At 40.2% G+C, this 27,063-nt stretch overlaps 1 protein-coding gene across 1 annotated transcript; it reads right to left on the reverse strand.

The window, feature by feature from the left end:
* Nucleotides 1-1,040: 1,040 nt before the first annotated feature.
* C9 (complement C9) lies at nt 1,041-27,063 on the reverse strand. The gene is made up of 12 exons (XM_039544012.1): nt 26,931-27,063; nt 19,628-19,745; nt 17,620-17,767; nt 16,341-16,488; nt 13,801-13,939; nt 9,862-10,080; nt 8,131-8,371; nt 6,456-6,584; nt 5,682-5,860; nt 4,718-4,946; nt 3,002-3,187; nt 1,041-1,220 (listed from the first exon to the last, which is right to left on the reverse strand). Exons 1-11 carry the CDS (start codon nt 27,005-27,007, stop codon nt 3,021-3,023), a joined length of 1,794 nt encoding a protein of 597 aa, XP_039399946.1. The 5' UTR covers nt 27,008-27,063; the 3' UTR covers nt 1,041-1,220; nt 3,002-3,020.

Genomic DNA, 27,063 nt, shown 5'->3' on the forward strand with positions numbered 1-27,063 from the left:
ATTGTGAGGATCTCAAAAACATCACCCAAACCCAAAGCCCATTTAAATGTTACTTTTCCGATCTACAACTACTACAGCCTAGTTTTTAATACAGTGCTTTTTCCATCAGCAGATCTCAAAGTGCTTTACCAAGGAGGCAAGTACAATTATCCCCATTTTACAGAGGGGGAAAACTGAGGCAAGATAGGTGAAGTGACATGCCCAAGATCACCCAGTGGCAGAGTCAGGAATAGAACCCAGTCCCAATGCAATGTTCCACCCACTAGGCCACCCTCTTTCCTACACTAAGTACTGAGAGTTATCAGGGGTACTTCCTCCTCATGTCTGATATATGCAAAAATATTCCGAGCTACATTCTCATTTGCTCTCGCAGTGTAAAGGAAGCCTTAGTATAAATATGAATCAAGCCCACTAATTTTTGTGTTACAGCTATAACCAACAGCAAACAAACAGATGAAAGGCAGGTTAGATTTTGGTCAATGAGAAAATGATTTGATATTCATATGTAAGTTATTTTTTTCAATGTTATGCCTCACTCTGCCAGCTGAGGACAGAACCTGTGTTTGACGAGAGCAAGGAAGAAAGCTAGAACAGACAGAGAAGAACGTTAAGAAGCCAGTAAAGCTGGGGAGTTGGGGAGAGTCCAAGTTGGGAGCCTGTCAGGTTGTCTGGAAAGTTGCAAGGGGGGCCTGAGGAAGAGGTTGTGGGGAGTATCTAAAGCTGGGTATCAGTCATGTCCCGGAGAGGGCGTGGGAACTTGTCAGTGCCTACCCGCATCATCTGAGATTTGACCATCACTAATTCCAGGCAGGACACTGCCAGCCCTGCAGCCCCTGACTCCTCACTTGCAGATCAGGCCCCTGCTAGCTAAGCAACATGGATCAAGGAAACAGTAAGTCGAGAGCCACAAAATATGTAAGTGATTTACATCAATACTTCTTTTTTTGCCAATAATGACAAATGATTTTTTCTTGGCGGCATTGGGTAGCATGTATCCCAGTGCTAAAAGGAAGCAAATAAAAATGCAAATTGAACACCAGTCAATCTCCTTAAACATGTTTATTTTTCTCTTATTTTGGTTTTGATTAGTGATTGTTTAAGCTATAGGCACTCACGAAGCATACAATTCCAATCCTTCTGCCAACAGGAAGCTTGAGCGGTAGAATAATTGCAGAGTTCATGCATGCCTTTCAAGGCTGTATTGTTTTCATAACAGATACCTGTCAAAAGAAAGAATATTAGAGAGTTCACATAGCTACTCTCTATCATGTCAATCAGATAGTTTGCCTTATTTTAAGTAGGTGAATGTCACAGCTTACTGGGAATATGATCTCTCTAATATGGTTCTAATATAGACTGAACAAGTCAAAGAAGGCCTGATTTTTCAGAAGTGCTGAGCCCCTATAGCTCTGATTGAATTCAGCTGGAGTTATGGATGCTTAGCTCTTCCGAAAACCAATGTATATTAATTTGGTAAGGTGATTTGATTGTGCATTACAGTAGGAAACATACTTGGCTATGTAGGCTCATTATTATGACATTTACCTTCCTGACTGTTATAAACAGGCCAATTGTGAATTGCAGGAGTGAAATAAAGCAGCTCCTGTGATTTTAGGGACTTCACATTTAGTTGGAATGGAGGAGGTGGTGCTGGAGATGTGACTCCCTTGTTGAGGGATGCGTGACCCCCATACAAGCCCTAACTTATTCCACGGGCATGAATGCCCTCAGGGGTGTTACACTTCTAGAAGTCATGGCTAAGCTGCATTCCAGCAGGCCAGTTCTGTTCCCAGTCTTGCCTATGCCCTGAAAGCAACGTGTCCCTCCTTCCCCTGACACTGCGGGTGAGAGAGAGCTGGCACAGGGAGCAGTGCAGCTACCTTTACCAACAGAGTTCCCCATTTGCTGGGGGACTTCTCCAGTGGCTGGTCACTATTGGCTTAAAGCCACTTTGCACCAGAAAAACCTTACAGGCCTTTCCTGCATTTTTGCTGTTTTTTGCAGGGTCCCCCCCATTTCAATAAAAAACATTTTCATCATTTTCAAGGTGGAAGACTCAAAACTGCTGTTAAAGTAATACTAGGAGGTCTTATTAAACTCACCAAATAAGAAAATTCAGGGTTAAGAACTTTCAACTTGAACTGAGACTAACTCCATTGTTTGCCTCCCATTTTCTGTATCTCTCTCTCTGTGATGTAGAGTCTAACTGGAATTTAAGGGCTCAATTTTCTGCCTGGATTTAGCCAGATCTCCATTCTCGTGCTTGCAATTTTGTGAGCACAACACGAGTCATAAAGATGCCCAACTACCCAATTTGCAGGTGCACCATAACTGAGCACACAATTATTTGCATCCAAAAACTGCAGACACAAGATGGAAGGTGGGTTTTTAAACACTGTCACAGAACATGGATCTAATTCAGATATTTAGCAGGGTTTATTAATTTCATAGGTATGATGCACACAAATATTTCCACTGAGATTGCTTTGGGAGGGGTACAGGTCATGATGCAGCATAATCTTTTCATTTAAATACACTTTATATGTTGGAAGGCGTTAATGGCTGCCACAAGCAGATCTGATCTAGACATACAGAGACCTTGTTAAAGCCATAGGGGTGCTAACCACCCTTCCTTCAGGCAAAATGGAAGGCGCAACTAAATGTCTCTTTATGCAGTAATAGCTGGAAACAATAGAAATTCACTACCCAAGTCGGTGTTCCATATGGCAAGGCCGACCAGAGGTTAAACTGAGTGGGATGAGAGCTTTTCCTGCGACTGATTGCAAACACAACAGCTAATGGGTGGCTTAGCAAGCCATTTGTGTGAGAGGCAGAAAGCAGAGAAAGCCAGCTGAAAGGGAGAAAGCAGATGTAAACAAACAGGATTGCACCAAAGAACACCTGACATGGGTCATCAATTTCTCCTTCTACTGGAAAAAAACCCTGTAAGGCACCACATACTGTTTGGGCCAAGGGGCAACAATACATTACTATCACTCACCTTTTTTAGACTTGTACAATTATTTTGCTGGAGAACAGTAGCTTTTTTCGATGCTGTCACCTTGGCATGGCCTGCCCCCTGGTCCTGGAGCAGGATTATTACACTGACGAGTGCGAGTGTGTTCTCCTTGCACGCAGTGGGACCAAGCAGTCCAACAGCTCCAGCCCCCATCAGTGACCTTTTTATCTGTATTCGGCAAAACCAGCATTAGTCCAGCAACCTGCTGCCTTGGGTGTAGTGGCATAGGTGCAACTATTTGAAATTCAGGAAGTAACTATTTTGAAGGAGCACAAGATGGAACAGAATTCAGCCCACACTCTCTCAGCTATGGTGGCTCTAGAAACCCAAAGCAGTAAAAACTCATTTTCTTCACAAAGAACGCAAGAGATTGGATGCTGAAGACACATAGGGCCACTGGCGCTGCTGGGTGCTCAGCAGTTTTGGAAATCCAGCCACATATGTAAGTGTCTAAAAATCAAATGCAGAGCTTCACTTTGGACACCTGTTTTATTAAACCTTGACCACCAGGAATAAATCTATTGCATAAGAAGGGGCCATTTCTACAGTCACTTTTCATGGCAGAACTGCATTAAAAATAGCCATTTTTGCCTCAGGCCTTGTCTACAGTGGGGGCCAGACCCCCAGTGGGTGTAAACTGGCGCAGCACCATTGAAGTCATGGAGTTATGAGGATTTACACCAGCTGACAATTTTTAGTCACTATTGTAGACACAATTTACACTGGTGCAGCTAACCAACCATGACATATAACTGGATAAGATGCCCTGGTGCAAATTGTACCACATCATCAGTGCAAAATGTGTCTACACTAGGGGGTTGCATTGGTTCAGCTCCACCAGTGGCTAAAAACCCAGTGTAGGTGATGTAGACAATGCCTTATATAAATAGCTATGATTACCTCAGTGTTTGTATTGTTCCTCACACTTACTACATTATAGCAAATATTGAGTAATGTTTTTTAGTTATCGAAAGCCTGGAGCAAATTGTGAAGGATGAGTACTACAGCGCAGAAGAGTGTTACAGGCCAGGAAGAATGTCAAAAGAAGATTGCTTTCCTCCATTGTCCTGTGTGTTAATAGGTATCAGGGAACATTTGGTAGCAAAGCTGGAGCAGAAGAGAGATTTTGTGATGTAGAGATGGCACTTGAAATATTAGGCTGCCCGCTTATTGGCACCTCCTATATACTGGACCAATCTAGTTGTAAGCCTGCATTATGTGATCATGCAACGTGAGGCATACATTTGTAAGCACTGGACTTTTGCAGAGAAACCCAGCTAGGAAAATGGAAATGGTTTTCTTGCCTGAACTTGATTCTCTGCTTTGGTTCTATGGCATTACCAATCCACATTCGTGCTCAGTTAATTTTCTTGTTCATGAGAGGTTTTGGATGTCTGTACTAGGCACAGTAATGGTGGCACAGTGGACAGGGGATAGAGAGAATCTCTAAGTGAATCTCTTCTCCACTTAACACTTCACAGACATACTCTACAGGCTAAAACTAACTTCCATCCCTCATGCCCAGCTGAATAGGTCAGCAGAGTGTGTAAATCTGTTCTATGATATAAGAACTTACAGATAGTGTTTAATTCTGTCTGGATAAAGACCATATTTTCAAAGTATGTTCCAACATACATGCTGACAACATGTTAATTTACATCTGCTTAGAACATTGACAGTGCATGGATATCTACTAACCTTCATCAACTCTTGATATGGGGATTTGACAGGCATATCCCTTAAAATAGCTGGAGCATAGGCACATGCACTCTCCATCCACCAGCAACAAAGTACCACCATTTTTGCAGGGTTCGCATTTGCACACACTGTACTCTGTAATGTAGTCCTCAATGGCTCTTTCCAAATTCTGTTTCTTTATATGTGCATCTTTCATTTTTACTGGAACAAGAGTATGTATTGGAGATGGCTGTGAAGGAAAAAAACCCATACATACACATTATTTTCCCTAGAATCATGTCTAAATACTTTTCTTATACAAATCTTTTGAAAAAAGTTATTTTAAACAAATCCTTTCTTCTGATAACACGAAGTCTCCTTACTTATAGTTTGCACCATGTATCTGATATAACTGTTGGACATGGGTTATTTTAATCCTGCAGCAATGGCATGCGGACCAGATAGTTCAAGATTTAGATCCCCATAGTTGCACCCAAAATACATTACAGAGCCCAATGACAGTCTTCATCCAAAGAATGGGTTGGAAAATGATATTGACTATTTGATAGATTATATATAGATATATATAGATATATAGATATATAGATATATCTATCTATCTATCTCAACAGTGCACCCATCACCTGGAATGCTCTGTTCATTTCTGCTCAACTTATCTCAAACTTATTTTTCTAAAAGAAACATTCTAGTTCAAACAAGAATTACTTCAGGGCAGTTCTATGGCCTGTGTTATATAGGAAGGCTAACTAGATGATCACAGTGGTCCCTTCTGGCCTTGGAATCTATCAATCCATTGAAAAGGACCAAAGCTGCTAAAATGCACTAAGATGAAGAAACTATCTGACAGTTAATGGTAAGCAAAGGTCATTCTTGATATTTTTCCCACCAGAGGAAAGGGAACTTTTACAGGTAATTAGGATATATGAATTTGTAACATACTCGGCCTAGAAGAAACTCTCCTTACCTTCTGCTGAATCACCACTGGAGCATCAATCAGTGAGGTAGCCCACTGTATATAATCCTCTACATCAACCACTTTGGCATTCCTCAGTAGCATTTCTTTTATTTTAACAGAAAAATCAATCTTCCCTCCCTCAACCAAAGAAATGATGTCATCAATAACTGCGTCATCATGATGAGTGTCTGTAGAAAGAGAGAAAGAATGACTGGAAGTTCAATTGCCACAGATTCTAGCACAAATCAGCTCACGTCTCCCCAAAGTGACTAGAAGGAAGATTCCATCCTATGAGATTGTGATGAAATCTCTTCAAACTTTGCTTATTCTCCATCATTTGAGAGAAATCTCATTTTATGAATTTGGCAATCACACCAAAATGCCAAAAACACGGAAAAAAAAGGGGGGGGGGAAGCAGCTTCTAAGGGGTTAGCATGGAATGGATGGACAGGTGGGTACACCAGATGTCACAGAAATGGGTGCAGTACACATTATTTAATGAGTGCCATAGTATCACCTGAGCTGTACAAGGAAAGGACAAAGGTTAGACTGGCCTGGGTAGCACAGCTAAGAATTGAGTTGCATGAACAGAGCAGTGCAGAGAAGCTTGCAACACCTGCCTATCCTGTGCTTGGCACTGAATCCTTCTCCCTCAGCCTTCTGTGAACACTATATTAGTGTAGACATTTAATTGGTTTTAAAAGAAGGGGAAGAAATCAACATCCTCTCTCTTCAAGCAAAAGAGTTTGCAGTTTTGATCACACAAATTACAGATGTACTTACAATTTGATTTCACGTTGATGCGTTCACATTTACCACCTTTTACACGACCTTTGAAATCCAACTCTTTATTTACTAGACTGACATCTAAATGGTAACCGAGACATTCCTTTACATCTTCTACCGTGACTTCTGCAAATGCAATTAATTTGGAGATCATTAGGGGAAAATGCATATTTGGTTTTAAAAAGAGGAAAATAAGAAAAAATGAATATGATTTTATATTTCTTGGGAGCCAAGTTTCAGGACTGTTGAAAAAAACGTGTTGCCTTCATCCTTCCGCTATCTTTCGCCCCCACTCTCTCTACCAGGTTATGAATTCAGTGCAGTTTGCCTCTGGAGTTTTGACCTATTGGTAGGCTGCCCAGTGACTAGGAAAACTCTACGAACACTCTCTCTACATGCAACTCCTTAAAAAGTAACAGTCTCTTCTTCTCCAGAGCTACCCTTCTTTGAGGGATGATTCTTCCCCTCTTTCTTCTGGGGATTGTGTCTCTCTTTTGCTTCTCATTTCTTTTTTTATGTCTGTTGTATCATTGAATCCTCTCAATCTTTCCCTCCCCCCATCACCCAGTCTTACCCAAACTGTTTCCTGGATATTCCCCTCTTTTTACCATAAAGTTAATGTAACTTTATTAATCTGTTCCATGCCCTCCCACCCCATCATGGTCACTCTTATTCTACCCTCTCTCTCCTACAGCTACTCTTTCCTATTTATTGATCTTAAATAATTGTAGTCTAATCTTGTTCTACCACTGCAGTCAATGGAGTTGTCCCTCAAGATCAGTGCCTCAGAGAGCACCTATCACCATAGTATCGAGCTGGTGAACATAAGAATATAAGTGTGTATAAAGGACTTCTCTGTCCCAACACCTTGCTTATTGCCTCTACTGACAGAGTTTTAATGCCATAAGTGGCATGTATTTATTTGTTTGGTGTCATAATTCACATGAGAATTATTACTTTTTTCAGTTTATTTTAGAATGATCACTTCAATCTACCACAAAAGCCCAACACTGCATGTGAGGAAGGATTAAGTTACTGCTTTCCTATTTCAACCTCTGTGAGAAAAATTCCAATATTAACATTAAAGGCTGTAAAAACAGTTCCAACTCAGCCAAATGCAGCATCTGCAGTCAGTGGGGTTCTCCATTTTACTACCAATTTAGATGTACAAAGAGATCAAATGACAAATTACCCATCATCACAAAGTGAATTTTGTGGCTCAGCTAGCATTAGGATTTGGGATTCTCTATGAACCAGACCACATGGTCACCAACCACTACTAGTATTTGAATACTGTAGTTTTTAAATAAAAGGTTTTTCACAGATGACAGACTTCCATAAAGATTGTTATAAAAGGATACCTTAAAGTGAATGAGCAAGATTCTGATCTTACTTATACTTGTAGAATTCTGGAGTGACTCCATTGATGCCAATGAAGTGACTTTGGTGTAACTGAGGTTCATGTTTGGCTCAGGATTTTAATTCTGAAAACTAATGACCAAGGCTCCTAACCTACAATGAAGTACACAACATGGTCATTCCCTTCCACCTGCATGGAGTCTCACTGACTTCAATCAGCCTCTGCACAAGGTTCTGTCCCCACATATCTCATTGCAGGATTGGAGCCTATTTGTTGATCTATGAGCTATAGGCAGAGCAATAATATGCATACCTTTTAAACTCATGGCATAATTATCCAACACATACAGAAGTTCGTATTTTCCTCCCACAGTCCCAGAGACAGCATAATGTGTTCCATACATTTCTAGAAATCTAAAATATTCCCCCTTGTCATATTCGGTGGGCAGAAACTTCAAATCTTCAAGGAAAGCATCTGTTAGCCGGACATCACGACTTCGCATTTGGAATCTTCCCAGTTGTATTTTTCCTTTGACATGCATAAACGTTTGTTTCTGTACAAAAGGCACAATCAGGCATGTTTTACTCAAAAGACAATGCAGAACTCTCAATTTCAGTATGGGATACTCCAGCATTTTGGGACATGGACAAACTTGTTTAGACAGAATAAGAAGTTCCCTAAAACTTCACCTAAAACTTAATCTGAAGTAGCAGCAAGAAGTTTGGATAATTTTAGGTTTCCTCCCCCATTTTTGCACAACTCTCCACTTCCCAATTTCAGTAAATCAGACTCCTTGTGTTCTACTGTTTTCAGGCATCACATGTGTAGGGTTTTTTTTTTTTTTTAAACTAGACTCTATAAAATACTCCTGACAATTTTGTAATATACTAAAATAATTCAAGCCAGTTTGCCAAATAATGGGCCCTGTTCCTCCACCCACAGAAGTCAATGGGAGATTTGCCATGGCCTACAATGGGAAAAGGATTAGGATCTTCCTTTTTTGGAAGTGCCCGGCTACTCTTAAACTGTCAGAATGAAAGGGGTAGCTCCATTTTCAAATCCAGCAGATTTCCTACTATGCAAAACAATGCAAGTCTAACTTTTTGCAAAATGTGTACTAGCCCTGCATTTTCCTCTACCTTCTTGTAACTAACTGGTTAGAAAAGGTATTTTAAGATGAAACTTTATCCAGATTAGAATGGGTCTCACATTTATTTCTTGATATGAAATTCAAGCAGAAAAAACCCTCAGACAGGGCCAAATCTTGCAACCAGATCCTCAGCCCCATTAACTCCACTTTGTAGCACTTTGGCAGTGCAAAGCAGACTTAAAGCAAGCGTAAGAGGCCATGTGCTGTAGACAGAGCAATAAAATGCATAAAGGCAATCAAGCCTTTGGTGGCATAAAGCTGATATACCTGCTACCAATCCCCATCACAGGCCTTGGCATAGTGTATAGCCAAGGAAAAGGGTGGCTTGCTGGATTGCTCTTGGACTCTGGCAATCCTCAACTGCTGGAATGGACTCTTAGGAGCTGTGGCAACTGGAACAATTTAGAGCAGTCCTTTGCAACCTGTTTCCCTCTGAGATGTGCTGTGCAACAAATGGCTGGTCCTGAAGATCTGACCCTTGGGATATTAATCAACATGCTCCATTAAGAACACCCAGGCATTGCCTGCCTGGGTCTTCATTGCAATTTGTTACTTAAAGGCTGTGTCTAATCTGCACACAATGGAATAGATCACAACTGTTCGCTGATAAAGATGGATCATTGCATGCTGATATCTTTGGTTTCTGGCAACATCAACCCATATTGAAGGCCAAGGTGGTGAAATAGGCTGCATTTGACCCATATTTTGGGTACTCCTGAAGTAACCTTTAATCTTTACATTGTCAACATTTTGCCAACCCCTTCTATATGGTGTGACGAAAGCAACAGGCATCCTGAACAGTTTGGAAGATTAATACTTGTATAGCCCAACATTATGCTAATTTCAGGTCCTATGAAATTACTACATCAAATGTTTTATGCCATTGAACTTACCCTTTCTTTGGAGAACCGCAAGATATAACTTAGACTTTTATTCCTTGAAAACTGGTAGCCAAGAGAGGCATTTAAAGATGTGCCCTCACTATTTTCAGTAGGCGTGTATTTTACTGACATGGAAGCCGAGAAATGTTCTTGTTTTTCGCGGTAAATTTCTTTTATCATGGTCACACGATCATAGAAGAACTCAGTTGTGAATCTTTTGTCTGCTTTTGTCTTAGGAAAAAAGAGCATAATGGATAAAAACATGTATAATCTATTTAACAAAAATACAATAGTTTGAAACTTATGTAATGAGCAGATACTAAAACTGCATGTTTTATTCTCATGTCATCACTAATGATATGATAAAACAATCTATATAAACCAGGTGCTGAGGGGCACGTAGTAGATGAGGGTCCAGGGACTGACAGCTATAATACTGAGTCAGTTTTTATAGGATTTGTATTCAACCTTCAAGAAATAGAACAACATTAAATCCATGGGACACAGTAAAGTTGGTTTATATGGTTGCATTGTCATTTCAAAAAAAGTAAAATATTAATGAGGGCTGGTCAAAAAAAGATGTCCATTGAAACTGTTTTGAGATAGAAAATGGGTTTTTTGACAAAATGAAGTCTGGATGGTTTGTTTGTTTTGCAAAAAGTCTCTTCCATGGAAACTTTAAATTTTTTGTTGAAAAAAATAAATGTCTGAAACCCAAATATTTGGGTTTGGTTGTTGTGCTGTGGTGCCTCGTGGAAGCTGTAGTTTGGTTCTCCTCTGTGGGCTAGGCGCTGTAGCCTGGCCACATCTCCTGTCATTAGGGTTAGTAGAATTTGATTTTTTTAAAAATAATTTTGATGGATAAATATCAATGTTTATTTTTAAGCATTTTTGTTATTTTTAGCCACTTAAATTTCACAGTTCCACAAAATTATGGGTTTTCATCAATTTTTATCCATTTAAATTTTCAGATTTGTGGGAAATTATGGGGAGGGTCATATCATTAGTTGATAACAGACATGGATTTCAAAAAGCTAATGCTTTATAACAAATCACAAATTGTCAACATCACATGCTTTATGTAAATAGCTTTAACTCAAACTAAGATTTCAAGCAGCATTTTTCTTATTTTGCCTATTGGTAAATTTGCATTATCATAGATGGAAATAATATTTAGTTGGTTTTGTATGTACAGTGAAATGGACATTTACCAACTTTTATTGATAAAAATCAAATCCTTCCAAGTCTACCTATGATGCACCATGGCCAGAGACCCCCCATAATGAAACAACCTCCCCTCATCATGAGGGGAGACAGTAGTGCATCATGGGAGTTGTAGTCTAATCAGGTAGTCTGACCTGTATAGGAAAATGGGAGCATGAGGCATGTGAACCAACTCACATGGGGCACCATGCCAACATTTCCAAATGGAAAAAATTTGGTTTTCAGCTGAAAAACATGTCAAAACAAAATTTTGTCTCATAAAAGCTCATTTTCTGATCAGCTTTAATCAGTATGCCGCACTTTGGTCTTGATTTTCTATAGAACAAGAAAAACCTGGAGATTAAATGCTTTCAAAATATAAAGGTGAATATTTTCAAAAGTGACTAGTGATTTTGGGTGTCAATATCAGGTGCTCAATTAAAGCTCAATACAATTTGAAACTTTAAGCAGCCTGTCTTTTAGAAAATGCTATATACCTCACCTATGAAAATCAGACTCCTTTAAGAGGTATTAAGTTGGCACCCAAATCAGAAGTCACTTGAAAACTTGGTCAAAGACTGCTGTATGGAGGGTATCATTTGGATTTGACTTTGACAACACAAGAATCTCAGAGCTTTCATGGAGAAATCATTTGCAGAAATGTCATGACAAATTTCACACAGTTGCTTCAGAATTTACCATTGTGTTACATGGTTGTCACTGCTTTTATGATTTTTTTTTTATCTCTGCTCACAATCACTGAAAATGTCTGTTATATGTGACAAATGCTTGTCAAACCGTGACCATTTTGTTAGATTCAACTATGGCATGCATAATTTCATTTCATGTGGCTATTTTAATGATTTTTGCCTTTGCAGGGTATGTGTAAAAGGCAAAATTATCCAGTTTCATATGTGGCATGAATGTATCATAAAACTCTAAAAAAAAAAAAAAAAAATCAAAACATATGGAACCCCCTCTCCTTCCTCCACAACATCTGGATCAGCTCAGCTGTTCACAAGTAAGCAAAGGTGCAGTGAATTTTCCCTCCTTTTTAATTTCTGCTTTAGTGGGTGTAAAGTCTTTGCTATGTAAAACTGGGAAAGTACCGTTACATTTAAGGGATTATAATCTTCAATTTCCTATTAGAATGCAGATAGGAATCTTTATGGAGGCTCATCCTCAGAAATGAAACAGAATTGCCATTTCACCTTCTTCCATCTTCGGTACCTGTAGTCTATGGCTAATTCCAAATACTTAGTATTTTTATTTAACATTAAAAGCAACAGTATCATATTTTTTTGTATTAGTAGAATATACAGGTTTGGTAACAAAGAAATGCTACTACCACCAAAAATAAATATACATGCTGCATGGCAATGCTTTATGGTCTGATTTAGCTAGCCTTACTTGTATTGGCACAGAACCTTAGCTGCTGTGAAGTCAATTGGATACATAAGTTATAATTGCTTAGGTACAGAAGTTTTTCTCCAGGAAAAATTTAACTAAGAAGTAGCTTTTAATATTTTTCAGGAATTTCTCTTGAAGCACCCTTAGATTGCCACCATGGGATCTCTTGCTTATGTAGATGCAGAAAACTAGGTAGCTATAGAATAGTAATTATTTTTAGCTATAAACTGAACTGAGGCTGAGCCACCAAAAGGATTTTAATATTATGTGAATTAGTATCCAAATCTCCTAGAAGGCTTTGAAAATCTTCGTCTGAATCTGCAAAGGGAAGGTGATCTAGTGATTATGGGACTCAACTGGGGTTCAGGAGAGCTAGGCTTTTTGAGAAAGTTCCAGATCTCTATGTGCCCCAACTCCCCACCTGTAAAATGGAGATAATGATGCTCCCTTCTTCCCACCTGTCATCTCTGTCTTGACTATTTAGAGTGTAAACTCTTTGGGGAAAGGACTGTCTCTTAGTATGGACTGAGTGAATAGAGCACACTAATCTCAATGGGTATATAGGCTACATCCACACTTGGAGCTGGAGGTGCGATTCCCAGCTCGCGTACACACACTCGCTCTAGCTCTCGTTGAGGTAGTGCCTAGGGCGGCTCCAGCGCACCAAGCGCGTGCCTGGGGCGGCAAGCTACGGGGGGCAGCCTACCGGTCTCTGTGAGGGCGGCAGTCAGGCATGCCTGCAGGAGATCCGCCGGTCCTGCGGTTTCGGTAGCAATTTGGCAGCAGGCACACCGAAGGTGCGGGACCAGCGGACCTCCCACAGGCATGCTGCCAAATCCGCGTTACCAGCGGACCTCTCACAGGCGCGCCGCCGAAAGTCGCCTGACTGCCGTGCTTGGGGCGGCAAAAATACATAGAGCCGCCTCTGGGTAGTGCCCTAAAATAGTACAGTAACTGTGGTAGCATGGGTAGTGGTGAGTAGAAGCACAGGGTAGCCGCCCCAAGTACAAACCCACTCAGGCCCCGTGGTACGTAGTCAGGAGGCTAGCCCATGCTGCTCCAGCTACACTACTTTAGTGCACTACCTCAATGAGAGCTAGAGCGAGTGTGTGCTCGGGAGCTGGGAATCACACCTCCAGCTCCAAGTGCAGAAGCCGCCTTAGTCGGGCTTCTAGGAACTACCATTAACACAAATAAGATATTCTCTTCTCTTCTGGATTCTGCCAAAATCATACTACTGGAAGAATTATTAATGCCTGATTTAAGAGAGAGTTTTGACATCCTGTTGGAAAACTGAATTTCAGTCAACCACCTCCTAATTTTTACACAGAGGCTTACATCATAGTTGAGAGAAGCAACATTCCATGGCTTGCGGTAATAGGTCCTGGTATTCCCATCACGCACTCGGTCACACACACCATTAAAATACTCATTTTCAAATGGGCTTGCCATTGGCTGCATCCCTAGAATGCTGATTCTACAAGGAAAATAAAGACACATTAAACTTCAAAAAGATGGTGTTAGCACCTTTAGCCTGTAGACAGTGGTATTATGGCCTACAAAAGCCAAACTGACCAAAAAAATGAATCTGGAGTTCCTGTTGTTCAGCATTGATATGGGATCTTTGATAAGACTTTTCACAAGAGTGAGGGTTTGCAATGTTGCCCTGAGCCAATGTACTGCCATAGTTCATCTCAGAAGTTACTGGATTCAGTGGTGCTACAAGTGTACCATGGGTTTTGCAGGTTACATTTGTTTATAAAGATTGTTAAGGGTGCCCAGGAGCTTGGGATGGAAACTCCGATAATAGAAATCAAAAGACTAAACAGGCAGCAGAATGTCCTAATGGATAGGGCACTGCATTAGGACTCAGGAGAGCAGCGTTCTAGTCCCAGCTCTGCCACTGGGATGCTCAATGACCCTAGGCAAGTCATGTCTTGGGGCCTTAGTTTTATCCCCATCTGTAAAATGGGGATAATGATATGTCCTTTGTAAAGGACTTTGAAGTCTGTGGATGAAAAGTGCAAGAATGAAAAAGTGATTGGTATTATTAATAAAAATGAAACATGATGGGATCCTTTGGAATGAAAGGAACCCTATAATAAAGACCTATTTCTTCTCAAATAGCTATTCATAGCTAGCAATCTTTATGGGATCAAAATAAGGATATATTTTTCCAAATACACTTTTATCAGATTGTTTCTAAGTCTCAATATTATATTGTATATTACTATATTTTGCAATATCAAGTGTGTACAGAAGCTACCCAGCCTTCAGGAGGAATATACAGCTAATGTTATCCTAGACTCTGCTCAGGAAGAATTAGAGGTAGGGCACTATAGTGGCCTAGGTTGGAGGAAAGGCAATTAAAATAATAGCAATCACAGGAAAGGTAACAGATTCATCTTCCAGTGTCATAGATCTGGTGAGAATGTGAGATAACAAGTGTACAAGGAAGATATACCTAAAATCACTCCTTCCTGTGGGATCTCATGCTGGGATTTGCCTTTCCTTGTCTGTCTTCTAGATTGTAACAGAGGCAGAGGCTGTCACAATATTTGTGTCCTGTACAGCACCATGCACACCGTTGACCTTATCAAATAGCTATCATTCAACAGCACAATGAACATCACTATTATACATCTAAACAATATTTTCCTTATAGAATGGATAACTAATTGTAACAACACTAAAAGACTTTAAAGTGCCTAGCACATTTCTGGGAACTTCAAAAATAATGTTTGCTTGTTTTTCAATTATAAAAAGGTCTTCATTTATCCATTTAAGACCATTTCTTAGATAGAGGTGATATGGAAAGGCTATAATTTTCAGTTGAACACTAGGTGGAGCTGCAACATGCTGTCTGTTCCAGGTTATGCTGCTGATTTCTAATTCAATTTGTAGATCAATTACAGGCCCTTCCCTACCTGTCCATGAAACCCCAAAACAAAAAAGAGAGCAACTCCCCAAACCAATATCCAAACCTAACAAACCAACAAACCTCCGACTACCTAGAGGCTGGGAAAGGAAAGGTAAATATATGCAAAGAAAAGTAGATGAAAAATGCTGCGGTAACCAATGACGCTCTGGGGATTCTGTAGTCCAGAGGATGTTAAAACAAAAAACCAAAAACTATAAACACTTTCCTTATATCTCCTGTCTGCGAGGTAGTAATGGAAGGTATAATTGCTATAGATGCAGACTTTTGATGAAAGAGTATCTGGATATATTTTCTCATTTTTCAGATATTACTTTAGTATGATGATGGTGGGGAAAGATTGTTTGAGAAGCTGCTCTAAAAACAATAGTGAACTAACCCCTCCCTCCCCCAAACCAGGCTACCTAATATATAAAAGTTTGAGAAATTTGATGATGGATGCCTTGCTAACCCCCAGCCATTTCTAGATTGGGCAAGAGGGGAGGGCTGGAGAGGGAGAATCTCAACATGGTATCCATCCCCCTCACGCAACCTCCTGGGCACTACTGCTACAGATGTAGTTACAGAACCCAGCACCAGTGGCATGGCCCATTTTGTAAGGCCCATAATGACCAGACCTTACGTGCTCTGGAACACACTGCATGATATAGAGCAGGGGTAGTCAATTACTTTTTTTTGTCAAGGTCCAAATTTCTTGGCCAAGGTATAGTCAAGGCTCAGACTCCAGAGAAAACAATAAAAAAATGATAATAAGTACATTGGCGGTGTGTGCATCCCCTGTGTGGGGAGGCCAGCCCCCTACCCAGCCTCTTCCACCCAAGACCCCACCCCACCCCTTCCCCTTCCCCTGCTCTTGCTGGCCAGCCCACAGACACATCTCCTAACTTTGTCTGGTGCCAACCAGGGTGTCTCTCTTTAGCTCTGGCTTTTCATTGAATACCCTTGTCCAGCAGTCCTTCCAATCTCTGACACTTCAATGTCCGGGTCACGACATGGTGATTTTGGATCTCTCTCACAGTCACTTTCATCAGAAAAGTCTCCACAGTCATTGTCCACATTACACACAAGCCTCTTCTTTATACATCGACCTAAGCAAAGAATGAAGAACTGAACATTTCTAATCCTTTTTAAACATGGGGTTTACATCAGAAAAACAAATATTCCTTACTGGAATCTTCCTCTTAGAAGGTGTATTTTCATTTCAGCCAGAAAGAGGTAAAAACCTAATCCCTTGATCCTCTAAGTGAGAAAAAAAAACCCTTTAAATTTACCAATTATTTTAAATTGGATGGCACAGAAAATTAAATGGCAGAAGAATTTCTGACATTCATAGAGAATTATCCTGATTTGATTTATTTTTAGATTATTGTTTAATGTCAAGATTTAGGGTATTTTTCTTTGAAGTATAAGAGTGTGAGAAAACATTAGTTCTTATAGGTTAGTGTCAGCAAAGTCATATTTTTGAGTTGCTTTAATGGTCAATGCCTGGGAGGATGTAGCATATACTCAAAATAATTTATGTTTTTATTGTGACGTACAAACAAGGAGAAATTCTGATCCCATTTAAGTCATTGGGAGTTTTGCCATTAGCTTCAATGAAGTGAGGATTTCACCTCAGTGGTTTTGTGAAGATTAATTGTCTCTACATGGATTTAAAGATTTTAAATTCAGATGCACTCTATTGATGTCAATTAGCTGGCCTATAAAGTGCTAGCTAATGTCTATGTAGTATTGCTAAAATATGTCTTGGGAGGGTTGATTTGTCAAACCCCCTATGCAAAATAAAGTCATAGAGTTTTGTAATTTTACCTGTATTCTGAGAGGGTTTGAACCTAGATCTCCAGAGACAGACGGAACTGCTGAAGTCACCTGGACTTCCTCACTTAAATGTCTCTTTCCCCACTGATTTTTCATATAGCATAAACAAAAAAGATTCACTCAGCTCCATTTGGAATAGATACAACATAAGAAAGGAAACTTGTGGAACTGACAACTTTTCAGCATGGAATAGAAAGAACAGTTAAGGAATTTAAACCTAAATATATAGGCCCTGATTCAGCAAACTATCCATATTCAGCAAAGTACTTAAGCATGTGTTTAACTTTAAGCACGTATTTAAATCTATTGACTTTAAATGTGATTTGAACATGTGCTTAAAATTAAGTTGACACTTCCATGCTTTGCTGAACTAATTAGCCTGGTGTGAAAGCAACACCTACCTGAATCACATCTGAAGTCAGCTCCACAATCGATTTCTTGCTCTTCTGGACAGGCTATGCTGGTTTTACAGCTTTGTGTGTCTCCCAGTGGTTCCAGGCACCGTTTCCCACGAAACTGTCCAAATTGCTGAACACTTCTAGAGCGAAACTACAAAGATAAATAATAATTAGATCTGCTTAAAGAAAAGCAAGACAAAAATTCCAATATAATTAGAAATTTCCCCCCCTCAAAATTTCATCCAAGCTAGAAATTTCTTCATGAGCTGATTGGTTGCAAACCAGGAAAATTATTTTGTGGAAATTTTATCAATATGTTTCCCTTTTTGTCCTTTAATCTCGAAGTTGGAAATTTTGTCAACATTTAGAAATTGAAAACATTTTGACTAGCTCTAATAATAATAATAATAAAATAAAAAAATAATATTTCACACTTATGCAGCATTCTTACAGCATCTCAAAACAGGTTACAAATCACATCTTTGAAGTACCCCTCCCTTTTTTTTTCTCTCTCTCTCTTAAAGCACAGAAGTGGACATTGAGGAACAGGTAGGTTAAATGACTATCCTAATGTCACACAGCAAGTTGTTCACAGAGGCACAATAGATCTCATTAGAGATGGATGACATTTTTCCGACTAAACTTTTTTTTTTTTGACAAAAAATGCAAATTTGGGTTGACAAACATTTTGCTAATTTGTGTTAATTTTAAAAAGAGTAAAACAAAACTGGATTTTTTTTGACAAATGAAACTAGTTTGTCAAAAAATTAAAAAAAAAATCATTTTGGGTCAACCTGAACTGAAATTTTTTGTTTTAGCCAGAAAACTGAAAAATATATTATTCACATAGATCTACTCTTGATTCTCATTCTTCTGTTTCTCCACTAAATAGTGCTCGCTCTCTCATTTATATTAGTAAGTTACACTGAGAAAAATCTAAGTAGTACATTTTGTTAAAAATAATAATTCAAATTATGGCCAGATTCTCAACTAATGTCAATCAGCATAACTTCATTAACTTCAGTGAAGCTATGCTGATTTACATTTCTGAGGATTGGGAAGACTGCAGATACTTTTGTGGGAATCTTTCATTAATACCAAATTCTGAGGAACAGCTTTGTGTAGCTTGAAATCTTGTAGCTTCCACCAACAGAAATTCATCCAATAAAAGATATTACTCCCCCAAAACCATTTTGTCTCTCTCAAATTCTTATGAAGTAAAAAAAAATAATCATATTTTATTTGCATTTTAGCCTTCATACTGAACTGGCCTCATAGTTAGTATTTTATTTACTTGGAACCCAGGTTTTTTCTACAAAGGAAGTCCCCAAATTATACGCAAACACATTGAGGTTTAGGAGAACTTACTTTTTGTTCATTAATTCCAGACCTACAGCCCTCACGTATTATGACTGCAAATAAATTAGCAAAGATGCTGTGTCTGAAGGTCTTTGTTAAGATCTGGATGCAGGAAGTCACTCACCATGCATAAGAAAATTACCTTTACGGAGCCTACTGCTTATGCACAATATCACACATTCCTATGTGCCAGTAGGTGGCACTCATAACTAATTCTTCACATGCACATATAAACAGATATATAGCTGTGGCACTAGTCACAATAGGCTTATGTAGTGTTTGTTACCATGAAAAAATGACAAAAACTAAAAAGTTTTCATAAATTTTTTTTTTTTAAAACTTTCTTCAAAAAATGAAAACAGAAAAGCCTGGCTGTCAGTAATTTTTCGCTTTGAGTTTTTGATGAAAACCTTAAAAAAAAAATCAAACTTTGATGTTTCCTGCAAACATTTCTGTTTTGCCAACAGAGCCCTTTTAAATAGCAGTCTGCGCTTGGGTATAAAACAGTTGAGGGTACCCTTGAATCATAACGTCAGAATGTTGAGGAGGAGTTTAGCACTCTTCACTATAATGGAGGACTTCTAAGGGTGAATGTCAGTCAGTAATACCTGTGTCATTTTAAAATAAAAACAACAATACACCTTGTGCTTACCTTTAGATTTGAGCATGGGTCACATGGTCCCCATTCACTCCAACGGCTCAGTTTACAGTCTATTGGAGATGGAGCATTAGGTTCTCTTGTCCTCCTATGCAAAACTTTCTTTGAAGAGCTATCAAACAAAACATTTCAAACACAATCTCAATTGGCTAAAATCAAGCACAAGTTTTAAAACATTGGTTAATGGTTTAAAACCAAATGTCTTTTTGCTACATCCTGGCTCGCTTGCACAGCAGTCGTTGGTATTTGAATATACAAACAGCCTCATTCTCAAACTCTTCACCAGGTTAAAAGGGGAAAGTAGAGGACGTTTTACTTTTTACACATATTTAAAGTCAAAGAGCAGTTAATGAACCAACATTTTTTCTTCTTTCCTGGATGCATCAAGATCTAGTCTTTGTATAGGTCGTGTTAAGCTGCTTGTCAGGGAAGGTAGTGAAATAACAGCTCACGACCAGCCCAAGGATCACACATAAACTCCAAGATTTGGTAAAATCAGAATTAAAGGCCTACATGTTCAAACGTGACTGGTGATTTTGGTGCCCAGCTTGAAATACCAGAAAAGAACCTAGTGTTCAGGGAGTGGGTGCTCAACAATTTCTGAAAAATCAGGCTCCTTCAAGGTGTCTCAAGTTGGACACCAAAAATGGATGCACCCAGAATCACGAGTCACTTTCCAAAATTTGGACCAATATTTTTAAGATTACCTTACCTGGCTTACTATCAACTCTTAGTTCATCTGTCTAGTTCTCATCCATTATACGATCAGTCTACAGACACAGAAAGTGAACATTAGTTTACAAATACTTTGGGGCTTAAATTGACCTGCCAGCAACTCTTCAATACTAAACAGCTCAGGGATGCAGTGTAACCCTTTAGAGGGTCAACTGACCTTGGCTGGCTCTGGAGCTGCTTCCAGTTGCCTGCCATCAAACCAGTGTACTGCTCTTCTCCTGGGTTAGAGACCCCACAGGTCTAGAACCCAGGCCTGCAGAGCTACCAAACAGCTGATATCTCTAGGCTACCACCCAGTAGCAGCCGTAACCAGCTTGTGTGCCACTTACTGTGATCTGCTGTGGACAGAGACCATGGGAAGTTCCATCTCAAGGGTTTGACAGACAGCAGCTTCAAGGCTCCTGATTGGCTCCCTGCCCTATATAAACTCGCAGGGTATTCCAGGAAGCATCCAGGCAACTGTATGGCTCTTCTGTAGCTGCCACAACCATTGCTGCTTTCTTGTTTCTGACTTTGACCTCAGCTTGATTTGGACTTTGCCTCTTGACCCTTGGTATTGATCCTGGCCTGGAACTTGACTACGAGTTCCTCTGCTACTCCCAACCTCAGGTTTGCCCCCCCTCTGACCTTTGGTCCTGACTGCCTTTGTTGGGATCCTGACACTAGGTCAGCCAGCACAGCTTGAACTTCTAAATGTATGCCAGCCAGCCACTCCCCTGCCTCCCTCTTCAAAATAGTTCTCACCCCAAAACCTCTGGGCCCCAAACTTGGGTCTACTGGTAAATAGGTCCTCGGCTGAGGAGGAGAATACTTTAAATAGGTGAGACTCTAGAATAATTTGAAAGCTGAAAGCAGCTATGTGCACACAGATGTGCTACACCAAAGTTCTCTACATCAAGCTCTGCTTGGGGCTGTAGAGTTGGTGACCACCCTGATTCTGCACCCCAGTTCCAGCATGCACTATCATGCGCTGCAGGCATAGAGTCCTTAAAGGGGCACATTCCTGTGTAGTATTGTTATAGCGACATAAAGCCATCTGCTGTTAACCAGTGGTGCTCTGAGTCAGTGAGGAGTTCACCTCTTCCAGGAAAGTTCTCCACTGGTGAGTTACAGCCAGAATCTGTCCCTGTTGCTATTTGTATTTCTACAGTGCTTTTCATCCTAAAGTACTCTACAAACTGATACAAAGTATGTGTATATCTCTCACTGATGGATGGAACTGGGCAGTGGATATGGCTTCAGGCTAAGGATATGATATTTATTTTTAAAGTTACTGAACAATCTCAAGAGGTGTTCCTGTCATGCATACGTTGTGTTACAGCTACCATCCTTCCCAATGTTCCTGATGCCCAGTTCCTTTAAGTTATCTCCTATCCTCAGGGCCATCCTTAGGATTTATGGAGCCCTATGCAGTATTATTAAACTATGCCCGATGGCAGCCTGGGTTCACATGTGCATTTTAGATAAGGGTGGTCTTTTGAAGGATTTATTTAAAAAACTATATGTCTGAAGATCCAAGCATTTAAGACTAAAGTTGAATACTCAGATTGTGCATTTAAAAATCTATGCAAGGATTTTTTAGAGATGGGATTTGATAATCTTCAGCAGCACACTAATGAACTTTTAAATCAAATTTTAAATTAAAGTCCTGTAGACTAAAATGTTCTGAGTAAATTACAGTAATGCACAACTGTTTTTGTCAGTAAATTCAGAAACTGACAGTAGATACCTGGGGGTTGGCAAATGCCTGTTAAATGGCTTCATTACCACTTGAATGGCTCTAACAGTTTCAGGGTTGTGCTAATAGGCCTGGCAGGCTTTTTCACTCTTAAGTACTAGATCCCCTCCAGAGGAAGAATCACAAGGCTGCAACAGCCAGCAGTGGTGGGAGCCTGCAGGAAGGTGTCAGATTAGAGCAGGGATAGGAAGATGTGGAAGGGTGGACATTAAGACCCAAGGCGCCCCAAATGTTCAGGTACCCTACACAGCCTTGTATGCTGCTTAAGCCTAAGGATGGCCCTGCCTATTGTAAACACTATGGGAAAGCCCAATCCACTAGAGCATCGTAATAAGCAACAAACAGAGAAAGCAATGGATTTTTTTTCCCCCCTCTTCCCTCACATTCATCATTTTTGCAGGTGACTGGTTGGCCTGCTTACTCCTTCCCAGACCTCCAGAGATAACTGCTTGGCCTGCTCCTCCTGCCTGACACACTTACGGAGATCTCTATTTCCTAGAGTGTAGGGATCATTGTACTTATTTGGCACTGGGCATGATTTGGGGAAGGAGATTCCCTAAAGAGTGGGGAGTGGGCCAGTTGTCCTCAGAGATACTAGTAGCGGGCACTAGGGGCCAGATTTCCAAAGGTGGTTTAGGCATCTACCAATGCACATAAGATTTTTCAAGAACATCTAGATGCCTAACTCCTATTGATTTCAAATTCCACTAAGTGACTGGCCGCTTCTTTAGTCATATAGATACCTTTGGGAATCTGGCCCCAAAGATACTGAAAAAGGTACCCATTGCTACAGTGATGAAACACCCCCCGTCCACAACACCTTTCAAGATGCCTAGCACAACATGTGGTGTACGTCATCCAGTGCATTAAATGCCTCAACAACAACATGGGTAAAACTAGACCATCACTATGCTCTTGAATGAACTCACACAGAAAAATGTTGAGACAAAGACACCCTATTACCCGTGGACACACTTTTCACAAAGTGATTACTCCATAGCTGACCTCTTAGTCCTCATACTCAAACAAAACCTGCAAAACACTTCAAAAGACAAACCTGGGGGCTTAAATGTATAACTCTGCTGGACACGAAAAAATAGACTAGTCTAGAGACACTGGTTTTATGTCTCAATCTGTAACCCAAATCTACTTTCGCCTGTGAGTGCAGAGGTGTTAATTGCCCACTTCATTTTGAAAGGTTTCTAGAAACTCCTTGTGCATAACAGTTTGTTCCACCTTGTATTTAGCTGTACTTACCTTTCCCAGACCTGAAGAAGAGCTCCAAGTCTTCTCTCATTCACCAACAGAAGTTGGACCAATGAAATGTACTACTTCAACCACCTTGTCTCTCTTATTGTCTTTCCGAGTTAGGTACCCTACCCCGTCATCATGTAGCATAGAGTTCCCATGGTTTGCTAGAAACCTGTTCTGACAAATGTAGGAATTTTGGTAATTTTATAATTAATGTGCATACATCAGTTTTCCTCTGTAGTTTGCGTTCCTACATACTGAGAGTATAAACACTAGGGATGAGGTATTTGATTCATGTAACAGCCTGGTTAGAAACCAGAGTCATTAACAAGCTGACTAGAGCCTACACATGTGAGTGGAAGATCCAGATTAGACAATGGAAACCTCAATGGCCAGGACATTCATACCTAGCAACTAACAGCCAAGAGATTCCCCCACCAGTCTGCAGGGAAACAGAGCAAAGGCCCCATACTGGAGAACAAAGGAAAAAGGTGTCAGGGGCTGTGTTGAGAACTGAGCTCATAAAGACAGGGGGGCTGTCACTGAGAGACAAAAGGGAGAGAGACAGAGAAAGGAAGCAAAGAGATTCTATAGTAGTTGCTTCTCTATGCCAATCTAAGGATTTCCAGATGCTGCATGTCAGGTGACTAATAAATTGCTGCCTTCTTTTGAAAAGGCTGCCTGGTGTCACTGCAAATAGTTACAGAGAATATTGCATGCTGAAGAGGTACCATACAAGCCTCTCACAGGAGTCTGGCTTAGCTGGATTCAGTGCAGGAAGTCACAGAGAGCGACAGGGATTGTTGGTGCCCAAAGGCCCAGTTTCAGAGATGGGCAGGCCACATCCTTTCACTCCAAAGGGACTAGTTACAGGCCAGGACATAGACTTGTGCCTTGAGTTTTCAGGTAGGGGTGTGTGTGGGTGTGGGTTTTTAAAAAAATCATTGCAAATGATCTCATGACCTCTAAAGCACCAGCGCTTGGTCTGCAGCCATTGTCTCTATATACAGGAGAGTTAGCAGCTTATGCTTTGCTACATCCTAAAGAATGATGGCTTCAGAAGAAGACTGACCCACATTCCACGGCCCTCTGACAGGCCTGAGTGACAGCTGTGTGAAAAGTGTTTTAAATTAAGTCATTTAAAATGGAGGCGATTAGGAAAAATGACATGCTTGTCATCTCACTATTAAACTCAGGGAAATAGTTCTATTTACACAAACAGAGCTGAGTCAGGAGATTTACTGCACCTAGTTTGAACAGGAAGGAGTTGAAAGCAGCCCAGCCATCAAGAATGCTGCCGAGTATGACAGCAGGGAGCAAAGACTTCAAAGACAAATGCTGAATTCAATATGCTCTGTAATTTCTGCTCAGAAGGGAGCATCCAGCTGGCTGCTTCATTCTCCAAAGTGAGTTTTGTACTTTGAAAAAGTGGCTCACATGGATGTGCCCAACCCCCTGAAACCCAGAACATCCCTGAACCCTGGAGAAGTTGGGCTCCACATCAAAGCATTGCCTCTGAGGCCCATGAACGGATATACCCAGGATCAGCGTATCTGTTCATCAAGGATCTGATCTGTCCCTGAATGAAGAAATAGAAAAACAGAGAGCCTTGGCTAGCTGACAGTAAAATATTGACATTTCAGCAGTCGGGGGGGGCGGGGGGGGAAGGGAGAAGAGTGCTCTTGGGAGGGCTGGGAGAATTTCCCAATCTACACAGAAACTTGATTGCACTTTTCCTGTGGTCTTAGGTTGCATAATACTGGCTGAACTCACATTGATGTGCCAGAAACACACCCGGTTGTGTTAGTGATTTGTTATTGGCCAACACTGTAATTTGTTAAATCATAAGATGATGGTGCTTGGGGCCATCTTAACAAATAGTTATGAATGATGAATTCAAGCAAGAGAATTGGCTTGATGGTTGAGTTAAGAGCAAGCTGCAGGCACCAAAAGGATCTGAGTTCAAGGCCCAAGAAGGCTTCTCATCTGCATACAGTACTAGTAATCTCACCTCTGAATGGATAATGTTAGAACTTCCAGAGAAGAGCAACAAAAATGAAGGGCCTCAAGAACTTATAGGAAAAGAGAGAAGATTAGGATTCTTCATGATAGGAAGGAGACAAATAAGATGGGACATGATAAAAGCTTAAACAAGGTAGATCAGAGGGGGACTGGAATTGAAAAGATGGGAAATTCAAAGCCAATAAGAGGAAATACGTTTTCATACAACACAACTAAATCGTAGAACTCATGAGGCCAACCCCCTTCACCTGTGTCTTCCATCCCTTTGAATCTTAAGAATATCCAGAGTTATTGCTAATAAACTTTTTAGAAGGGGACGTTAACCCTCATGCTTCAGGATTTAACCCTCTTTTAGGAAGTCAGGATGAAAGCTACTGTGGGACAAATTATCCCTAGAACTGAACAAATGACAACTTCTTCACTTTGGGGCCAACACCAAAAAATAATAATAAAAATCCAGTTAGATTTGAATGAAGACAATTTTCAAACATTTTTTCTGATGACTAACAACGCCCAAACCCTAAAAATAGTTTGCTTCAAGTTCAGCAAAATGTTTGTCTACTCTAAATTTGAGTTTTTCCATTTCACTTCAGCCATTTCAGGAGTTACACCCTGGGGATGTGTTTTATTTTTTAATTGGCCAAATTTGAAATCAAAACATTGAGTCAATGTTTTGTTTAGACTTTTCAAGTCAAAACAATTCCCCCCCCCCCCCTCAACAAACTATTCAGGTCACCTCTGTTTCTGACCTCCACTCTCCCACCCCACCAAAAAGCCTTTTTTTGGGTTTGGACAAAACCACTTCAAAGATAAACAAAATAAAATAAAAGAGTTCTCCCAGCTTTAGTTATTCCATTTCTGCCTACTTCAGGGTTCTTCTACCTTCCCCCAAAGCATCTGGTATTCACCACTGTCAAAGACAAGGTATTGGACTAGATGGCTCTTGGATCTGATCCAGTTTGGTAATTCCTACAGTCTCACTTTAGGAGCACTGAGCTGGCAGGACTCTGCTGCTGGAGGTTAAATGTGTTTTTTGCATATCTTTATGGAGATTCCATTAACTAGTGCAACTCTTAAGCGAGCTGGTCACTATTACATGGTACTGATACACTATTAATAAAGGTCTGGCTTGAGAAAATGAAGTATAGACTAGGAGCTTTGAAATGTCAGTAACCTGTAGCCCCATCACCAGAAAAGTGAATGAATCTCTCAGGGAGAGATGTGTCAGGCAAAACAAGCAACACTCCAGAGTATACTTTAGTACTGTGTTTATAATAAATAGAGCTAAAATAAGTCTCCATACAAGTATATAAACCACTGCTGCCTTCAGCCATATATACTTGATCATGCCATACAGATGCAATATAAAATCCAAGGAGTCTGAAACCGATACTGCCAGGTAGCATTTTAAAAAAAAGGTAACAAGAATCTTTCTTGGTTACAAGAAAAAGACAGCCCTGTAGACTAATGCACACATTTTACTGTCTATTCTGAGTAAAACAAAATCCATTACAAAGCTGCTAATACAAAGAAAAAAAATAAAGGAATTACCTTCTCATCTCTCCCGAAACCAAGGTGGTGGCTTCTAAAATGCATAGCGCACATATAAGTTGCAGGATAGCATGCATGCTTCTAGCTTCTTTAGCTAGATGGAAGAAACTGCTGGGACTGAATCTGGAGTCTT

The sequence above is a fragment of the Mauremys reevesii genome, linkage group 6 (assembly GCF_016161935.1).
Source record: "Mauremys reevesii isolate NIE-2019 linkage group 6, ASM1616193v1, whole genome shotgun sequence".
Lineage (NCBI taxonomy): Eukaryota > Metazoa > Chordata > Testudines > Geoemydidae > Mauremys > Mauremys reevesii.

Excerpts from the sequence above, each read along its gene's own strand:
- C9 (XM_039544012.1), bottom strand. The coding sequence starts at position 27,007 with ATGCATGCTATCCTGCAACTTATATGTGCGCTATGCATTTTAGAAGCC. Across the intron at positions 16,489-17,619 it reads TGACTTCAGATGTGATTCAG|GTCGATGTATAAAGAAGAGG; the intron begins GTAGGTGTTGCT and ends TTCTTTGCTTAG. Across the intron at positions 10,081-13,800 it reads TTGCTTCTCTCAACTATGAT|ACAAAAGCAGACAAAAGATT; the intron begins GTAAGCCTCTGT and ends TTTTTTCCTAAG.